The 19,341-nt window shown below is 41.5% G+C and overlaps 2 protein-coding genes across 2 annotated transcripts in view; one reads left to right on the forward strand and one right to left on the reverse strand.

Moving 5' to 3' along the window:
* LOC103515267 overlaps positions 1-4,003 on the forward strand; it is a 5,132-nt gene extending 1,129 nt beyond the window's left edge. Inside the window, exon 2 of the mRNA XM_008480198.2 lies at positions 3,676-4,003. Coding sequence (XP_008478420.1) covers positions 3,676-3,981 — 306 coding nt within the window. The 3' untranslated portion in view covers positions 3,982-4,003. The remainder of the gene's footprint in view (positions 1-3,675) is intronic.
* LOC113469947 (DENN domain-containing protein Crag-like) overlaps positions 1-19,341 on the reverse strand; it is a 48,902-nt gene that overhangs the window by 2,836 nt on the left and 26,725 nt on the right. The window contains exons 29-40 of the mRNA XM_026828013.1: positions 17,900-18,049; positions 12,054-12,168; positions 11,723-11,732; positions 11,566-11,630; positions 11,006-11,234; positions 10,031-10,176; positions 8,706-8,855; positions 7,695-7,897; positions 6,237-6,404; positions 5,214-5,314; positions 4,448-4,629; positions 3,099-3,274 (exon numbers count right to left, since the gene is read on the reverse strand). Coding sequence (XP_026683814.1) covers positions 3,099-3,274; positions 4,448-4,629; positions 5,214-5,314; positions 6,237-6,404; positions 7,695-7,897; positions 8,706-8,855; positions 10,031-10,176; positions 11,006-11,234; positions 11,566-11,630; positions 11,723-11,732; positions 12,054-12,168; positions 17,900-18,049 — 1,695 coding nt within the window. The remainder of the gene's footprint in view (positions 1-3,098; positions 3,275-4,447; positions 4,630-5,213; positions 5,315-6,236; positions 6,405-7,694; positions 7,898-8,705; positions 8,856-10,030; positions 10,177-11,005; positions 11,235-11,565; positions 11,631-11,722; positions 11,733-12,053; positions 12,169-17,899; positions 18,050-19,341) is intronic.

A 19,341-nucleotide genomic window follows, 5' to 3' on the forward strand; every position in this document is an offset into this window, starting at 1 on the left:
TGTCTGTCTGTAAACAAAATATCTCGAGAACGGTAAGAGCTAGAGACTTGAAATTTGGTACGTAGCTGTCAAAGTGCTTTATTTAGACTGTCAGATTAGATAGATTCTAAGCCTTAGAACAAGTTGTCCCATTATACCAACAGTTTAATAGAGTAAGTAGTGCTTTATTTAGACTGTCAGATTAGATAGATTCTAAGCCTTAGAACAAGTTGTCTCATTATACCAACAGTTTAATAGAGCACCTCTTTATTGATACAATTTTGTGTTTTTCTTGTGGTTGGGTCTTGGGGGAAAAAAAGAGTTATAAAAAAACGAGAAGCTTATCAATCAAAATTCACACTATCAATGAGAACGAGTGGGGAAGGAGAATAGGTTAGGGTTTTCACTTGGGACAACAGCTAAGGACCAACTAGTCCCAATGAGGACATATCAGTCCCGACGTGGACATCCTGTGTCTTTTGTAGAGAGGACTTGGTTCGAATCCACTAATTGGATCAACTATTCCGATGCCCTGCGGAATCTAGTCCTTATCTCTTCACTTGGGACGAGTTATAAAAAAACGAGAAGCTTATCAATCAAAATTCACACTATCAATGAGAACGAGTGGGGAAGGAGAATAGGTTAGGGTTATTTCTAACTGTCCTGGGCTTCGTTAAACCAGCCACTCACTATCAGGTAGACCTGACAGAAGCGGCTGAAAAGGTTAGGGTTATTTCTAACTGTCCTGGGCTTCGTTAAACCAGCCACTCACTATCAGGTAGACCTGACAGAAGCGGCTGAAAAGGTCCGTTCGTCCGGTCTACCTGATACCTGATGAGAACAAACACACTATCAGGTAGACCCGATCAGGTGTACCGTGTACCTGTCGTCAGGTCTACCTGATAGTGAGTGGCTGGCCTAACATAAATAAAGTTCCCTCTTCTTCTTTTCTCCTTTTCTTATTATTTTTAAAAGACGAGTGTTTCACCGCCTTTTTTATTTAGTAGCAATGAAACAACTGCTACATTAGACTCCTGTGGCTAGCTATTAATGGCGAGACCATAAACAAGGTGTATCTGTTTTCTATTTCTATGGATAAGGAAAGTGCTGATGGAAGGGGCGGGGCTTACCTGCGAGGAACGTTGGTTCGATCAGTTACTTTTATGTATGCGCTACCCTCTAAGAGTCTATTCTAATATTTCTAATCCATTCTCAGGTGTCAAGTAGAGCTGACAGCTCAGCCGTACCTACCAGGTATCTGTTTAAGATAAAGTTCCCCCGCGCGGGAATCCAATCGCCCCATAATGGTTACAACGTAGGCGCGCTTCCCTCTCAGTTAACTGGCTTATTCTATGAAGGAAGACAGGATAGGAGAAAGCCAGCCGTTCAGAGAACGGACCTTAGGCAAGCCACTCACTATCAGGTAGACCTGACAGGTATAAATTATAGTGTGTGTGCTCATCAGGTATCAAGTAGAGCTGACAGGTGGACCTGTCAGGTCTCCTCATAGTGAGTGGCTGGCCTTAGATACCTGTTTAGGATAAAGTTCGCCCCAAGCGGAAATCGAACCCGTTACTTAGCGGTTACAACGCAGGCGCGCTAACCTCTAGATTCGTAGAACAGGATGTCTACCAAAATGGAAAAATAAAATTCCCGGACTTTTCTCGGTTTTCCACCCTATTCCCACTGCTTCACAACAGATTTTTTTTTTTTTTTTCAAGTAATGTTACCAAGCCTGTTCAACATTAATTCTCCAATCTTTTTTCATCCCACTAGGGCTTAAGTCCTCCATTTGCACATGAAATAACTGCGCCGCATTTTTTTTGTAATTTTTCGGTCTACACATTCACACATCCTGGGGGATGAAGGTTAACACAAAAAGAATGAGGAATAGCGCCGCAGGCAAAAATTGTGAGCTATACAATCTATAGAAACTAAAATTTTTAGGACCGGCCGCAGGCGAAAATTTTGGTTTCATCAATTATTTGCGGTAAAAAAGGAGCTGAAAAAAATCTGCGTTTGCCTGAGATCGAACCCATAACTGCGAATATCGCAAAAAAAATCTGCGTTTGCCTGAAATCGAACCCATAACTGCGAATATCGCGAACAAACCGCGGATACTGCGCACAAAACGCGAATACCGCGAACAAAACGCGAATACCGCGACACGACAAGATTTTTTTCGAACGACAAGTGGGTACGGGGTATATTTTCTCTTCAAATCTCTGAATTAGGTACATATACATATCTGATGAGGGACATACCTAGCTACTACGGGACGGGGATGCTACGACACAGACCACGTAAGTCTAATGTAGCAGTTGTTCCATTGCTACGAAACAAAAATGGCGGTGAAACACTCATATGTTAAAAAAAAATCATCTGTAGGTAGTACCTATTATTATTTTTACTATTTGCCCCTTTTTCTCACTATTTCAGTCTAAAATGCCTCAGTTTCGGACGAAAGATTTCGCCGTGGTACCTCAGATGTTCACCATGGACATTAAGCTCCCTACATTGAAATCATCTCGGCAAGTTGATATGAACCACATGGCCCCCGACTGCTTTCATCTAAGTCAACGATCACATTCTTTAGGTAACTATTAGTTGACCAGCCGCGGGTTGGAATCGAACCTGCGACCTAGCGCTTACAAGGTAGGCGCGCTACCCTCCAAGCTAACTAGGCTGGCAATCAGTCTGAAATTATCCTCAAAACCGGCTCGATCAACTGTTGCTGCTGAAAAAGCTGTCCTTTTAGTGATCCAAGTTATGACCCTAAGCGATGCGATGGACTTTGGACTCTTGCAGTATAAACAGGATATATTCTATTTACTTAATTTACTTCCAAATAAATATAGAAGGAACCAGAAAGCAAGGTAGACCACGACTGAGATGGAATGATCAAATCAACAAAGATATCATCGAAATCCCAGTCTCATTGAAAACCAACAAAAATTTAATGATAGAACTTGGTGGAGAGGTTTTGTGAATAGTCGACCTGTTCCACCAAACGGAACGACTTAGGATATGTATGTATGTATTTACTTGATTCTGTTTCAGCTGCCAATGCTCTGTGGAATAACATGCTGGAACCCACTCATAGGAAAGAACAATCTTACCTTGGTTGATATTCTCTCGCCCCACCTCTGTAATGGCGAGGAATAGAATCTCTCGATACAGAGATAGCGCTCTATTGACGCCGCTAAGCTTCATCTTGTGGCGCTCGCTAGACAGTCGCTTCAGAGGCTCACTAAGGTCGCTACATCGCACGGACGCGATAACACTGTGCATTACACTGCAAATAATAATAAGTAGTGCTTTATTTAGACTGTCAGATTAGATAGATTCTAAGCCTTAGAACAAGTTGTCCCATTATACCAACAGTTTAATAGAGCGTCAATTTTTTGAGAAATTCCCTGACAATTCTCGGTTTTCCAGTCTGGTAGACACCCTGGTAGAAGCTTAACCCATCCTTTAGGCCTGTTTGCTCCTACACCTAAGCCTCAGATTGGGCTATTCTAATATTTCTAATCCATTCTCAGGTGTCAAGTAGAGCTGACAGCTCAGCCGTACCTATCAGGTATCTGTTTAGGATAAAGTTCCCCCGCGCGGGAATCCAATCGCCCCATAATGGTTACAACGTAGGCGCGCTTCCCTCTCAGTTAACTGGCTTATTCTATTCTTATCCATTCTCAGGTTCAAGAGAAGACCGCGCTCATTTCTCGCTACCAGGAGCGGCACCGCTCTCTCACGCGTCGCACGCAACATATCGAATCCCTCCTCACGCGCCTCTCCCAACATCTCGACCCCCTAGCTTCGGCCCTGGAATTGCGGCGCAAACTCGGCCCGGAGGAAGCACACGAGGCCATCCGAACCCGCATGAAACGCGTTCGGAAATTGGCCGCGAAAATCGAGGCGGAAAATAGCGCCATGAAAAAACAGGTGAAGAAATGTGCTGGATCCCGGCGTCGGAAACGCGTTGAAGGAAGTAAAGGGCGGTAGAAAGGCGGCTTTCGGATTAGAATAATGTGTTTTTCTTGTATTCATATATTAGGAGCCCATTCCCACTTGTCATTCGGAAAAAAATCGTGTCGTGTGTAGTGAGAATACTGTCATTTAAACTACATTGCTTACAGGAGTACAGGACATTCGGGAAAAAATCGTGTCGTGTGTAGTGAGAACATTGTCTACAGACATTCGGGAAAAAATCGGATGAAACTCACGACAAGCGGGAACGATTCCTAGGGCAATATCTACCATTTAACATTAGTTATTTTATTTATATAATGTTATTTTGAGTATTAGGGAGAATTTTTACTGTGTTAAGTATGTAAGCATAAGCATTAAATGCTCGTTTTGAATTGACTTGGACTCGAACCACCAACCTTGGACTCGAACCACCAAGATCCAAAGTCCACCGAGTATTTATTTTGAGTATAATTTGTGGATCAGCATCCTATAATCTGACTTACCAAATTCCAATAGATGATAGGATGCTGGTCTCTGTAGACACTCGTCTCCTTCAGCATTGAGTATAGACTCATTAGAACTAGAATGCTGACTTACCAGGTTCCAATATATGATGGGATGCTGATCCACAAACTCAGGTCTCTGTAGACACTCGTCTCCTTCAGCATTGAGTATAGACTCATTAGAACTAGAATGCTGGACTTACCAGATTCCAATAGATGATAGGATGCTTAACCCAAACTCAGGTCTCTGTAGACACTCGTCTCCTTCAGCATTGAGTATAGACTCATTAGAACTAGAATGCTGACTTACCAGGTTCCAATAGATGATGGGATGCTGATCCACAAACTCAGGTCTCTGTAGACACTGACTCGTCTCCTTCAGCATTGAGTATAGACTCATTAGAACTAGAATGCTGACTTACTAGGTTCCAATAGATGATGGGATGCTGATCCACAAACTCAGGTCTCTGTAGACACTCGTCTCCTTTAGCATTGAGTATAGACTCATTAGAACTAGAATGCTGACTTACCAGATTCCAATAGATGATGGGATGCTGATCCACAAACTCAGGTCTCGTGTACCAAAGAACTACGTTTTTCAAGACCTTTGATATGATATGTCCACAAGTAGGGGGTCTTTTTTTGAGATTTTAAAGAGTACCTATCAGAAAAAAAATAATAATAAACACTTACCCTCCGTTAGCCTTGACAGGCGTGTTGTTGGCAGAGATGGCCTCCTTGATTTCGTCGTATTTCTTGGCAGAGTTCTTTCCTAAGGACTAGGGGATTGAGATAGGGGACAGCAATGGGATCGCTGGAGTCTTCCGAGGATAGAGCGGAGTTTAGAGAGGCACTTGAGTCAGCTGTGAATAATAATGATCATAATAATAAAAATAGAAAGTAAAAAAAAGAGTTCTTATTTATACTGCTCGCACAGGGCTGAAAAGTCCCTTTACTCCAGCAGTAAACTACTACTATTATTGTGGTCTAATTCTCAAATTATATTGAGGATAAAATTCCATACCTCGGCTATTTATACTGCTCGCACAGGACTGGAAAGTCCCTTTACTCCAGCAGTAAACTACTACTATTATTGTGGTCTAATTCTCAAATTATATTGAGGATAAAATTCCATACCTCGGCTGGGACTGAACCCACACCCTCCTGTTTACAAAGCGAGCGTCTTGACCACTACACCACCGAGGCAGGTGAACAGATCGAAAGAAGAAAGTTTATCATTTTGTACTCGGTCTGAAACTTCCCCTCCTGTTTATCAAGCGAGCGTCTTGACCACTACACCACCGAGGCAGGTGAACAGATCGAAAGAAGAAAGTTTATCATTTTGTACTCGGTCTGAAACTTCGAGTTAAACTTATGGCCAATCTTACCACTGAGAGTTAACACAGTGTCAAGGGTTTTCTTTGAAATCAGGAAATCACCCATTTGATTTACACAAGCCAGAATTTCTTTATTTTGCGCTGATAAATTTTATTCTTCTACAAACAAATAGTCGGTAGCTGGTAGCTCGGTACATCACATTTAAGAGCCAAGAAAACTTCACCAAAAAAAAGCACAAGAGATCTATTACTGCCTTTTTACTGAATTGTTAGTTGTATGTATTATTCTTTAATCCATCAAATATACGAGACCTTGTTTAGACTGCTGGGGTAAAGGGACTTTTCAGTCCTATTCGGGCAGGATAAACAAGGTATATTCTATGAAAAAATCGTGTCGTGTGTAGTGAGAACATTGTCTACAGACATTCGGGAAAAAATCGGATGAAACTCACGACAAGCGGGAGCACGGAGGAACACTGGTGACACCGGGAACACGACACGAGCACCACCTCCAGCGCGATCAGGCTCGAACTCGCGTCCCTCGAGTTGCCAGTCCGGGCGAAGAACTTGTCCAGGAACCGGTCGGGAACGGCCAGCGCGGCGTTCGTTGATTCGCCTGCGGCGCGAAAAATAATAATAATAGTGCTTATTTATACTGCTCGCATAGGACTGAAAACAGGGCCGGAAAAATAGAGAAAGGGGAAAATAGGATCGGGTTAGGAAATAAACTGATTTTAGGAATACGCTGAATAATTTCAGCAACAGTAAACTTGCAAAGTATTTCCTACAGAGACTGATTCAGATACCGATACTAACTGGGTGGGTTAGGGTAGGTAATTTTGAGACAACAACTTTATGATGTCAAATGACATGCTTATGGACTACAAAAACAGTTTAGCTTACCTAGAGGCTGTTGTAGATTAGTGGTCGAACCTTTTCTACTGAGCGAAATTCCTTCCACTAGTAGATCCTTTAGATTGGAGCCCCAGTAATCGGCATGCAGTTTAGCTTACCTAGAGGCTGTTGTAGATTAAGTGGTCGAACCTTTTCTACTGAGCGAAATTCCTTCCACTAGTAGATCCTTTAGATTGGAGCCCCAGTAATCGGCATAGTCCCAATAATCGACATATTAGTTAAGAGGCGTCGATTTTTTTTATTTGTCGAAGTTTTTAGTCGACTTCTTTTCTTTATTTTTCTTACCAAGAGGCTGCTATAGATTAGTCGTCGAACCTTTTCTACTGAGCGATATTCCTTCCACCAGTAGATCCTTAAGATGGAGCCCTAGTAATCGACATGGCCCCCCCCAATAATCGACACATTAGTTAAGAGGCGTCGATTTTTTTTTATTTGTCGAAGTTTTTAGTCGACTTCTTTTCTTTATTTTGCTTACCAAGAGGCTGCTGTAGATTAGTCGTCGAACCTTTTCTACTGAGCGATATTCCTTCCACCAGTAGATCCTTAAGATGGAGTCCTAGTAATCGACATGGCCCCAATAATCGACATGGTAGTAGCCAGGCGATCCTTACCGCCTGATATTTATCTTTTTATTTCAACTTCTACATGGCCCCAATAATCGACATGGTAGTAGCCAGGCGATCCTTACCGCCTGATATTTATCTTTTTATTTCAACTTCTTTATCTTTTGCTTACCTAGAGGCTGTTGTAGATTAGTAGTAGAACCTTTCCTACTGAGCGAAATTCCAATCTTTTTATTTCAACTTCTTTATCTTTTGCTTACCTAGAGGCTGTTGTAGATTAGTAGTAGATCCTTTCCTACTGAGCGAAATTCCTTCCACTAGCAGATCCTTTAGATTGGAGCCCCAATAATCGACACTTTCTTTTCTTTCTTCCTTCTTTGAGAACTTTTTAGTCCACTTTTTCATCTTTCTTTCATCCTTTTGCTTACCTAGAGGCTGCTGTAGATTAGTAGTAGAACCTTTCCTACTGAGCGAAATTCCTTCTACTAGCAGATCCTTTAGATTGGAGCCCCAGTAATCGACATGGCCGGAGACAGACGACGGCATAAACTCCGAGGATATCTTGCGGCGCGGGGTGTCCAGGCCGGTGACACACGGCGGGTCTTCGTCCCCACACCCGCTGTCTCTATCCCTGAGGAGGATAAAAATAACACGATTTTTTTACAGGAGCTCTCATTTTTTTTTTTACATTAATATGGCATTAACGCTAGGAAGGTAAAACGAAATCCGTCTCCAGGCGGGAATCGAACCCGCGACTTAGCGCTTGGTCCGAATTTCAAATTTCAATATGAATTAAAAGAGTGGGACACCTATTTAGTAAAGCACAAATCACCTTTCAAAATGAATTTCTCATTTTTGTTGATTCTAGAGCTCTCATTTTTTTACATTAATATGGCATTAACGCTAGGAAGGTAAAATGAAATCCGTCTCCAGGCGGGAATCGAACCCGCGACTTAGCGCTTGGTCCGAATTTCAATATGAATTAAAAGAGTGGGACACCTATTTAGTAAAGCACAAATCACCTTTCAAAATGAATTTCTCATTTTTGTTGATTCTTTTTTTCCAAGGCCTTTGATATGACGAGTCACAAGTGGGGGCTTCTTTTTTCAAGATTTTAAAGAGTACCCGCCTTTACAGAAAAGGTCATAACTTCGGCCCTGGTTGTCGGATCGAGCTCAAACTTGGACCAAAGTACTACGTTTTTTAAGGCCCTTGATATGATGTATCAAGAGTAGGGGATTCTCATTTAAGGTAAAGTGTTCCCGTCTTTACACAATAGGCCATAGGTCCCGCCCTGGTTGTCGGATCGAGCTCAAACTTGTACCAAAGAACTACGTTTTTCAAGACCTTTGATATGATATGTCCACAAGTAGGGGGTCTTTTTTTTGAGATTTTAAAGAGTACCTATCAGAAAAAAAATAATAATAATAAACACTTACCCTCCGTTAGCCTTGACAGGCGTGTTGTTGGCAGAGATGGCCTCCTTGATTTCGTCGTATTTCTTGGCAACAGACGTGGCCACTGTTTTGAGACTGTTCAGTCCTCCAAGGAGAATCTCGTTTGATTTGCGCGATGTCAAACCCGATGGACTGAAATAATAATGTTGAACAGTGACTAAAAGTAGAAACACACTACCCTACAATCACGTCACGTCATGTGGGCTCAAGTGACGTGAGGGCAGTGTGGCTATCATGAACGAAACCACCTACAATATTATGGGAAAACTTTGAAGTTTGAACTACATCTTTCTGACTCTCATGAGCTCACGTGATGGTAGTGTGTTTCTACTTTTAGTTTTAACTTTTCTTTTGAGAATCGGAGTTAAAGAGACAGAATGTTAGACGAAGAAATCAGCCAAAACCAGGAAGACCAAGTAAAAAATAAAAAGAGGGAGGGAGGGAGGGAGGAAGGAAGGAAGAAATAGAAATAGAGAAAAACTCCCAATTTATCAAACTGTGGGCAGGTTAAATTTGGCAACAAAGACAGCGAAAAAAGAATTTCTTAAACCAACACCATAAGTGGAAGGGGGGGGGGGGTCAAAATAGAAACGACGTGAGGGCAGTGTGGCTATCATGAACGAAACCACCTACAATATTATGGGAAAACTTTGAAGTTTGAACTACATCTTTCTGACTCTTTAAAACAGTGACTAAAAGTAGAAACACACTACCCTACAATCACGTCACGTCATGTGGGCTCAAGTGACGTGAGGGCAGTCTGGCTATCATGAACGAAACCACCTACAATATTATGGGAAAACTTTGAAGTTTGAACTACATCTTTCTGACTCCTCATGAGCTCACGTGATGGTAGTGTGTTTCTACTTTTAGTTTTAACTTTTCTTTTGAGAACCGGAGTTAAAGAGACAGAATGTTAGAAGAGCACTTCCCCCATAGGTCAAACTCTTACCTCCAGGTGCAGCATTAGTGTCTATCACAGCACTCGTGTTTAGCTCATCCAGTCTGCCTAGGGCACTGCCTAGAGCACTTCCCGGGGTCCCATAGGTCAAACTCTTACCTCCAGGTGCAGCATTAGTGTCTATCACAGCACTCGTGTCCAGCTCATCCAGACTGCCTAGGGCACTGCCTAGAGCACTCCCCGGGGTCCCATAGGTCACTAGGTTCTCCTGCGAGGACTCCGTACTCTCATCCCCCGGTGACTCGCGGACCCTGTTCAGACTCGCCTGAACTTCTTAAACCAACACCAAAAGTGGGGGATTAAAAAAAACTAGCTCCACTTTTCAAGCCAATTTATTCCAACAAACCTGAAATTATAGAGGGCATTTTCAAGATACTCTTTGTTGATCTTAAGGGTATCGACATTGGGCAGGTTAAATTTGGCGGGAGACCTGTGAGGTGCAAGAGAGGAGAGGGCGGGGTTGGAAATACAAAATGAGGAAGTAATAAAACTCTTTGTTGAAGAAAAAAAAATGGAGGGAGCATAAAAAACTATTGAGAAAAATCGTGATTTTTTTTTAAAGAGGTTTGATAGAGGGAACCATAACTGCTAAGGTCGTATCGTTTCGAAATCGAAGAGAGACAGTATATGAGAAAGCCAGCCGTTCCGAGAAAGAACATTAACCGTTCAGGATAAAATCCGCCCCGGCGGCAATCGAACCCACGGCCTAGCGCTTACAAGGCAGACGCGCTATCAACCAAGCAAACTAGGCTGGCACCTTCTTTTCAATTTAGTTAATCTTTTTGACAGGTGTTTCATTCACCGCCTTTTTATTTCTAAGCTATGAAACATCTGATACATTGGGACTTCACGGGTCTGTGTTATAACATTGTTAAGGAATATGCTCCATATTGCTCCATCCATTCTCTTCATCTTCCAAGACGAACCCATCACAATGGTGCATGGGAAAATGGAAGGGTGTAAAAATTTAAACATCAATAACAAGAAATAGATAAGGGACAAATCCGCCTTTTTATTTCTAAGCTATGAAACATCTGATACATTGGGACTTGGGTCTGTGTCATAAGTCATAACATTGTTAAGGAATATGCTCCATATTGCTCCATCCATTCTCTTCATCTTACAAGACGAACCCATCACAATGGTGCATGGGAAAATGGAAGGGTGTAAAGATTAAAACATCAATAACAAGAAATAGATAAGGGACAAATGTTATACAGTGACTTTAAACATCTTCTTCTTCCTAGCCTTTTCCTATTTAAATAGGGTGGACGTTTCTTGTCAGTCTCTTCCAGGCAGCCCTATTAAACCTCTATCAAACAAAAATTCTCTTACCCGATTGGTCGAGTTCTATCTCTGAAGATACTCGCGAGATGGAGAGAGAGGCAGGGGGCAGATCCAGGACCATTGATTCGTCCCGCTCTACCTCGTGTTCTAGGGCGCCTAGCGGGTCGTTCTCGGTGACTAATGTTCGGGACACGGGATGTTTGAGCGGGGATGACGAGGCGCCCTGTGCGCCACCGGTGAGCAGCGAGTCCGCGCTAGACGTTCTGAGAACGGGAGAAAAAGAGGGGTAGGTACATTAAGGCGGCCCGTTCCCAAACAGGACAAATTAATGTAAGCTGTGTTTACTTCCTTACATGGAAAAAAACAAGGGTGCTCGAAAACAGGGCGACCCAGACTAGGGAGCGTGAGGACAAATCAGGGTTTGAGCGACTCTTTGTCGAAAAAAAAACATCCCTTCAAGGACTTTTTGTATCGGTCGGAAAAAATGGTGTCGTGCGTAAGTGGGAACATTCTCATTTAAATTACACGCCCCAGTACTCAGTCCTATCCGGATACCTACCCCGCCCGACGTAGCTTAACTTGAGTGATACTTACATTCGTCTCACGCTGCACTCCTCGCCAATACTACTGTCTACGGAGTTCCTTACACAGAAAATACACTCGGAGGGTTAGAGGAACGGGGCAAATAGCCCCAAAAGATGGCTTGATTTTACCCACGAATCCCCACGAAACAAAATAATACGAATGAGACCTTGGTTAAACTGTGGAGATAAAGAGACTTTTCAGTCCTATCCCAGCAGAATAAACAAGGTATATTGTATTCTAGATGACTTAGCGACACAGAACACACGAGTCTAATGCAGCGGTAATCGTTTCGTCGAATCTATTTCACGCACAAAAAGTCCACTCGGAGGCTTAGGTGTACGGGGTAAACAGCCCCAAAAGATGGCTTGATTTTACCCACGAATCCCCACGAAACAAAATAATACGAATGAGACCTTGGTTTAACTGTGGAGATAAAGAGACTTTTCAGTCCTATCCCAGCAGAATAAACAAGGTATATTGTATTCTAGATGACTTACCTGGTGTTAGGGGGTGGCAGATTGTCAAGCAGAGAGTCAAGTCGTTCGGAATCTAACAGCTTCTCAGTGCCGGATATTGTACCGTCTGTCATTAGGAGACCGGCACTGCTTTCATCTGTCGGGGGCAAAATAGAGTCGGGTGAGAAATAATAAGGATCCGGAAGAAATCACAAAAGATCCAACTAGGTCGCAGTGACATAGGCCGTTTATTAAAGTTCTTCTTATACCTATCAATCCTAAAGAAATTTGATTTTTTAAATAAACTTTGAAAACGGGATACCATGTCAAGTACTAATTAATTCTCTTCTTACTTTAGTATTTGATTTTTTTTTTTTTTTTTTCAAAGGTTTAGGGGTCAAAAGAGGGAAAGCCAACTATTTTCACTTACTTCCAAAAAAAAACCTGAAGTTGTACAGGAAGTTTTCAAGGACAAGGCTTTAGTCAAATTAGACAGCGAAAAAAGATCAGGAGACTGTAGACTTGGCCGTTAAGGTTATAAAAACAGCGAAAAAAAGGGTAATTATGTAGAAGTCACGTCCGTGGAAAAGAAAAGCTCCTTTTGTATTTAACCTAACCCTATAATAACACTAATCACTGCTCTAATTGTGAAAACTCCTTCTTGCGTTTAACCTAACCCTATAATAAAGCTCCTTTTGTATTTAACCTAACCCTATAATAACACTAATCACTGCTCTAATTGTGAAAACTCCTTCTTGCGTTTAACCTAACCCAAGTTTTTTTTTTTCAAAACCAACACCAAAAGTAGGGGGGCAAAATGGGAAAAGCCGCCTATTTTCATTACACCATTTCTTCCAACAAACCTGAAGTTGTGCAGGACATTTTCAAGATATTCTTTGTTCATTTTTGTCAACAACAGTACCTAAATTTGGCCATTAGTGTTACAAGGACAGCGAAAAAAAGAACTTCTTAAACCAACACCAAAAGTGGGGGAATAAAAAAACTAGCTCCACTTTTCAAGCCAATTTATTCCAACAAACCTGAAATTATAGAGGGCATTTTCAAGATACTCTTTGTTGATCTTAAGGGTATCGACATTGGGCAGGTTAAATTTGGCGGGAGACCTGTGAGGTGCAAGAGAGGAGAGGGCGGGGTTGGAAATACAAAATGAGGAAGTAATAAAACTCTTTGTTGAAAAAAAAATGGAGGGAGCATAAAAAACTATTGAGAAAAATCGTGATTTTTTTTCAAAGAGGTTTGATAGAGGGAACCATAACTGCTAAGGTCTTATCGTTCCGAAATCGAAGAGAGACAGTATAGGCGAAAGCCAGCCGTTCCGAGAAAGAACATTAACCATTCAGGATAAAATCCGCCCCGGCGGCAATCGAACCCACGGCCTAGCGCTTACAAGGCAGACGCGCTATCAACCAAGCAAACTAGGCTGTAAAGATGTTTGATAGAGGGAACCATAACTGCTAAGGTCTTATCGTTCCGAAATCGAAGAGAGACAGTATAGGAGAAAGCCAGCCGTTCCGAGAAAGAACATTAACCGTTCATTATAAAATCCGCCCCGGCGGCAATCGAACCCACGGCCTAGCGCTTACAAGGCAGACGCGCTATCAACCAAGCAAACTAGGCTGGCACCTTCTTTTCAATTTAGTAAATCTTTTTGACGGGTGTTTCACCGCCTTTTTATTTCTAAGCTATGAAACATCTGATACATTGGGACTCCACGGGTCTGTGTCGTAACATTGTTATAGGAATATGCTCCATATTGCTCCATCCATTCTCTTCATCTTCCAGGACGAACCCATCACAATGGTGCATGGGAAAATGGAAGGGTGTAAAGATTTAAACATCAATAACAAGAAATAGATAAGGGTCAAATAAAATGGAACATAAGGACTCACTTCGCTGGTTCACTGTTGGTATAATGGAACAACTTGTTCTAAGCTGAAAATCTAAATAAACCACTACTTGTACTTATATAGCATCCCTGACAGAAGCGGTCAGCGAAGGGTTATTTTCCTCCTAATTTCCTCGAAGACATTCCTTTTCAACACCTCCTTTAATTGGGTGCAGATGTTGGGGCATTCGCGCGCGGGCGGACACGGGATGCAAGTATGAATGTGAGTGTAATCGTGTGTATGTGGAAGACACCCCTATCCCTCTCCTAATCCTAATCACATATTTTTGTATTTTTTTTTTTTTAAATATTTAAATAAGGTTTTTTGTTTACATATGTTTAAACTATACCTATGCAATATATAAGACCTTGTTTAGACTGCGGGAGTAAAGGGACTTTTCAGTCTCATTCTGGCAGGATAAACAACGTATATTCTATTCTATTATATACTTACCTAGTCGTGACGGGGTACTAGTCATACTCTGCGGCAGGTTAGGCGGGGGACTACGGAAAGCGGCCAGGCCCGTGTTGATGGAACTCATTTCCGACTTCATGTCACGGAGTTTCTCCAGAACTGCAGGATAAACAACGTATATTCTATTCTATTCTATTCTATTATATACTTACCTAGTCGTGACGGGGTACTAGTCATACTCTGTGGCAGGTTAGGCGGGGGACTACGGAAAGCGGCCAGGCCCGTGTTGATGGAACTCATTTCCGACTTCATGTCACGGAGTTTCTCCAGAATTTGAGCGTCATGTGCAAAGCTCTTGGACCTGAAACCAATACAAATGTTGTTGTTGTTGTTGTTGGTGTCTGCACTGAGAAGAAACTAGGGTGCGGCAGCCCAATCGGGTGACTGGGTTCCGGCACTCTAATATTGAACTCTATAGCGGGATGCTCGACACTATAACATAGCATTCCAACAGCCTATATCAGGGGAAGTAACCGAATAATAGAGTTCTTCCAACCTAAACTTGTGGCACCCTGTCACTATTTTTTTTTTTTATTTATTTTTTTTTCTCAGTGTAAACCTGTGCGGCCAATACAAATGAATAGACTGTGTAGGGTATGGTCACTGGGTTTATTGCTATGGTGACGCTTATGATGGTTTCTATGGTAACTAGAATTGTTTACAAATATACCGGGTGTACTCAAACTCACCTCAATAGTTTACTATATCCCTGATTCCCCACTGTATGGTCACTGGGTTTATTGCTATGGTGACGCTTATGATGGTTGCTATGGTAACTAGAATTGTTTACAAATATATACCGGGTGTACTCAAACTCACCTCAATAGTTTACTATATCCCTGATTCCCCACTGTATGGTCACTGGGTTTAATGCTATGGTGATGCTTATGATGGTTGCTATGGTAACTAGAATTTATTGTTTACAACTATACCGGGTGTACTCAAACTCACCTCAATAGTTTACTATATCCCTGATTCCCCCTGTATGGTCACTGGGTATATTGCTATGGTGACGCTTATGATGGTTGCTATGGTAACTAGAATTGTTTACAAATATACCGGGTGTACTCAAACTCACCTCAATAGTTTACTATATCCCTGATTCCCCACTGTATGGTCACTGGGTTTGTTGCTATGGTGATGGTGGTGACGCTTATGATGGTTACTATGGTAACTAGAGTTGTTTACATTGCTATTGGACGGGTTGCTAGGGGCGGCGGGATTGTTTACATAGGGGATTTCTGTACAAGAGCCGCTTCGATTCCGTCTGGGAGGCATTCTGAAAAAATACAAAGAAGTGGTTACTATGGTAACTAGAGTTGTTTACATTGCTATTGGACGGGTTGCAAGGGGCGGCGGGATTGTTTACATAGGGGATTTCTGTACAAGAGCCGCTTCGATTCCGTCTGGGAGGCATTCTGAAAAAATATAAAGAATTTAAAGGCACGGTTATTCAAGTGGTAAAGCTGTTGCTTTGAACGTAGAAGATCCCGGGTTCGTATCACCCCAGCAAAAAAAAGCGCTCTCATTTCGATCGTATATGCCAGCCTAGTTAGCTTAGTTGGTAGCGCGTCTGTCTTGTAAGCGCTAGGCCGCGGGTTCGATTCCCGCCCGGGGCGGATTTTATCCTGATCGGATAATGTTCGTTCTCGGAACGGCTGGCTTTCTCCTATCCTGTCTTCCTTCTCTCTTCGATTTCGGGACGATAAGACCATAGCAGTTAAAGTTCCCTCTGTCAAACCTCTTAAAAAAAAAAGGATAAGCTGCTGGATGACGAGAGTAGCAAAGCGCTGCTGAGGCAACTCCTGGATAAAATGACTATCATGGAACCTAAAATCACCTCCATAGAAGCTCAGCTCAAGAAAAGTCTGGATGATAATAGAAAGCTCAGAGAAGATCTAAAGAAGAAGGATGAAGTAATAACTAATCTGAATAATCGTGTGGACCAGCTGGAGCAGAGATCAAGGATTAACAATGTCGAGATCTGTAATTTTCCTTCTACCCCAGGCGAAAATATAGTCGAGATTGTGAAGGAGATAGGTGCCAAGGTGGGCTGCAATATTAAGGATGACGATATTCAGGCAGCACATAGAGTGCCACGTTTCGATAAGGCAGCTACTAAGAATATTGTTATTCAATTCTGTTCGAGATGGAAGAAAAACCAGCTCCTGCAAGCTTGCAGTCGGTTCCGGAAAGATAACAACAACAAAATATCTGCTAAAAACATCAATCGTAATCTGCCTGACCAAACCATCTATATCTCAGAACACCTCACCCCAAAGTTCAAAGGTTTGCTGAAAAAAGCCAAACAACAAGCAAGGGATGCGGGATGGAAATTCATATGGACAAACGATGGCCATATTCATGCAAAGAAAGATGATAAAACTACTCCAAGGATCTCAATTCAATGCGAGCAGGACATTCTCGAAATAAAGTAGCAACCAAAGCCACAACGTAACATTATAAGTAGAAAACAACTCAGTTACATGTTCAACTGTAAAAGTAGGTACTTTGTGGTAGGTTTGTATATTTTTGTCCCCCTAGGTACTTTTTCCAACCACTTCCCTGTCTTTTCAGATTATGTATAATCAACATACACCTTTCCTAGATAGTTATAACGACCATGTAGAGGCTATGGTTGGGGATATTGAAGTTGGGAAACAGTTTGTTTCTGACAATAAGAAATCTCTTACTATTTTCCACGTTAACATTTGTAGCATCAACAAGAATTTTACACAATTACAAGCCATGCTCAAAGCTCTAGAAGCGGATATCGACTGCATTATTCTCAGTGAGACCAGAACTCGTACCTACCCAAACTTAAATCTATTTCTTGTTGATGGCTACACAATGTATCACACCAATCACCACTACAGGCAGAATGATGGTGTAGTTGTTTATGTCAAAACAGAACTCACGAGTTCATGTACAGCAATGTATCACACCAATCACCACTACAGGCAGAATGATGGTGTAGTTGTTTATGTCAAAACAGAACTCACGAGTTCATGTACAGAAGCTGTTATAATTGATTCAAATTGTCTATCTTTTCTTGTCACCAAAAATAAAAAAGAATTTGCCTGTGTGGCAATTTACAGATCACCAAACGGAAATTTTAATAACTTTGCTACAGGTCTGCCTCATGTGTTAGAGTCCCTCTAACGGAGCCCCGAAACCGAAGAGAGGAGGACAGGATAGGAATAAGCCAGCCGTTCCGAGAACGCAACTCAACTGTTTTGGATACTCTGGGCAGGAATCAAACCTACAACCTAGCACTTATCTTCAAAGCTAACCCACGTCCATCTATTTATCAGGCGAACGTCTTGACTACAACACCACCTTCAAAATAGCAAAGTACTGAAAATCTGCTGACAAAAATCAAATCTATCTCTCTCCCTCCCTCTGTCCCACTTCAGATATCTACGGTCAAATCGGTCAATCCCTCGAAAGTTTAATCTTCTGCGATTTTCTCACTTCTGTTTTACATTATGGCTGTCGAATACTTACAATATTGCTGTCTCCTCTGCGTGGACGTGGGGATGAACAGAGACATTCCCGAGGGTTTCACAATGCTACCGACCCGGCTTCGAAACTTGTCGAACGCTTGAAATCCGACCAGGTTGTTTTGATTCGTTGTGGTGGGTTTCCTTATCACATCTGAAAAACAAGGGAACAAATTGTAAAATAAAAATACAAATGAATATTATTAATTAATTCAATCATTATTTAAAAACAAGGGAACAAATTGTAAAATAAAAATACAAATAAATGTTAGTCATTCGTTATTTAAAAACAAGGGACCTAATGGTTTAGTCAACAATAAAATTCAAGAAAAGGGCCGGGCCTGTATGAGGCCTCAGAAGCTTAAATAGTAGCTAGAAGCCAGAAACTAAGGCACATAAAGTGGTAAACATTGTTGCCAAAGTCCATAAAAATCGGAAAAACCGCTTAGGAGTTATCAGAAAAAAAAATCCTGAAAAGGGTCCTTAAGGAACCCCAAAAGCCCGATCAGACCCTAGTAAGGAAATTCCTTTATTATGTCTTGAACAATTTTCATAAAATTGATGGCAATTTTCGACGAAATGGGGCATGCTAGGAATATATTGCAGATATTTCGTTTATGCGAAAAACTAATCAAGACACAGCAATCTGTAAAAAGGGGTTAGTAAGGGTTAACTGTAGAAAAAATTCATATCCACTAAGAGACCTGGACAACACTTATAAACTAATCAAGAGACAACAATCTGTAAAAAGGGGTTATTAATGGTTAAACAGTAGAAGAAATTCATATCCACTAAGAGACTTGGACAACACTTATCAACTAATCAAGAGACAGCAATCTGTAAAAAGGGGTTAGTAAGGGTTAACAGTAGAAGAAATATCCACTAAGAGACTTGGACAACACTTATAAACTAATCAAGAGACAACAATCTGTAAAAAGGGGTTATTAATGGTTAAACTGTAGAAGAAATTCATATCCACTAAGAGACTCGGACAAAACTTATCAACTAATCAAGAGAGAGCAATCTGTAAAAAGGGGTTAGTAAGGGTTAACTGTAGAAGAAATTCATATCCACTAAGAGACTTGGACAAAACTTATCAACTAATCAAGAGAGAGCAATCTGTAAAAAGGGGTTAGTAAGGGTTAACTGTAGAAGAAATTCATATCCACTAAGAGACTCGGACACAACTTATCAACTAATCAAGAGAGAGCAATCTGTAAAAAGGGGTTAGTAAGGGTTAACTGTAGAAGAAATTCATATCCACTAAGAGACTTGGACAAAACTTATCAACTAATCAAGAGACAGCAATCTGTAAAAAGGGGTTAGTAAGGGTTAACTGTAGAAGAAATTCATATCCACTAAGAGACCTGGACAACACTTATCAACTAATCAAGAGACAGCAATCTGTAAAAAGGGGTTAGTAAGGGTTAACTGTAGAAGACATTC

This window comes from Diaphorina citri, unplaced genomic scaffold, assembly GCF_000475195.1.
Source record: "Diaphorina citri unplaced genomic scaffold, Diaci psyllid genome assembly version 1.1 scaffold1308, whole genome shotgun sequence".
Taxonomy (NCBI): domain Eukaryota; kingdom Metazoa; phylum Arthropoda; class Insecta; order Hemiptera; family Psyllidae; genus Diaphorina; species Diaphorina citri.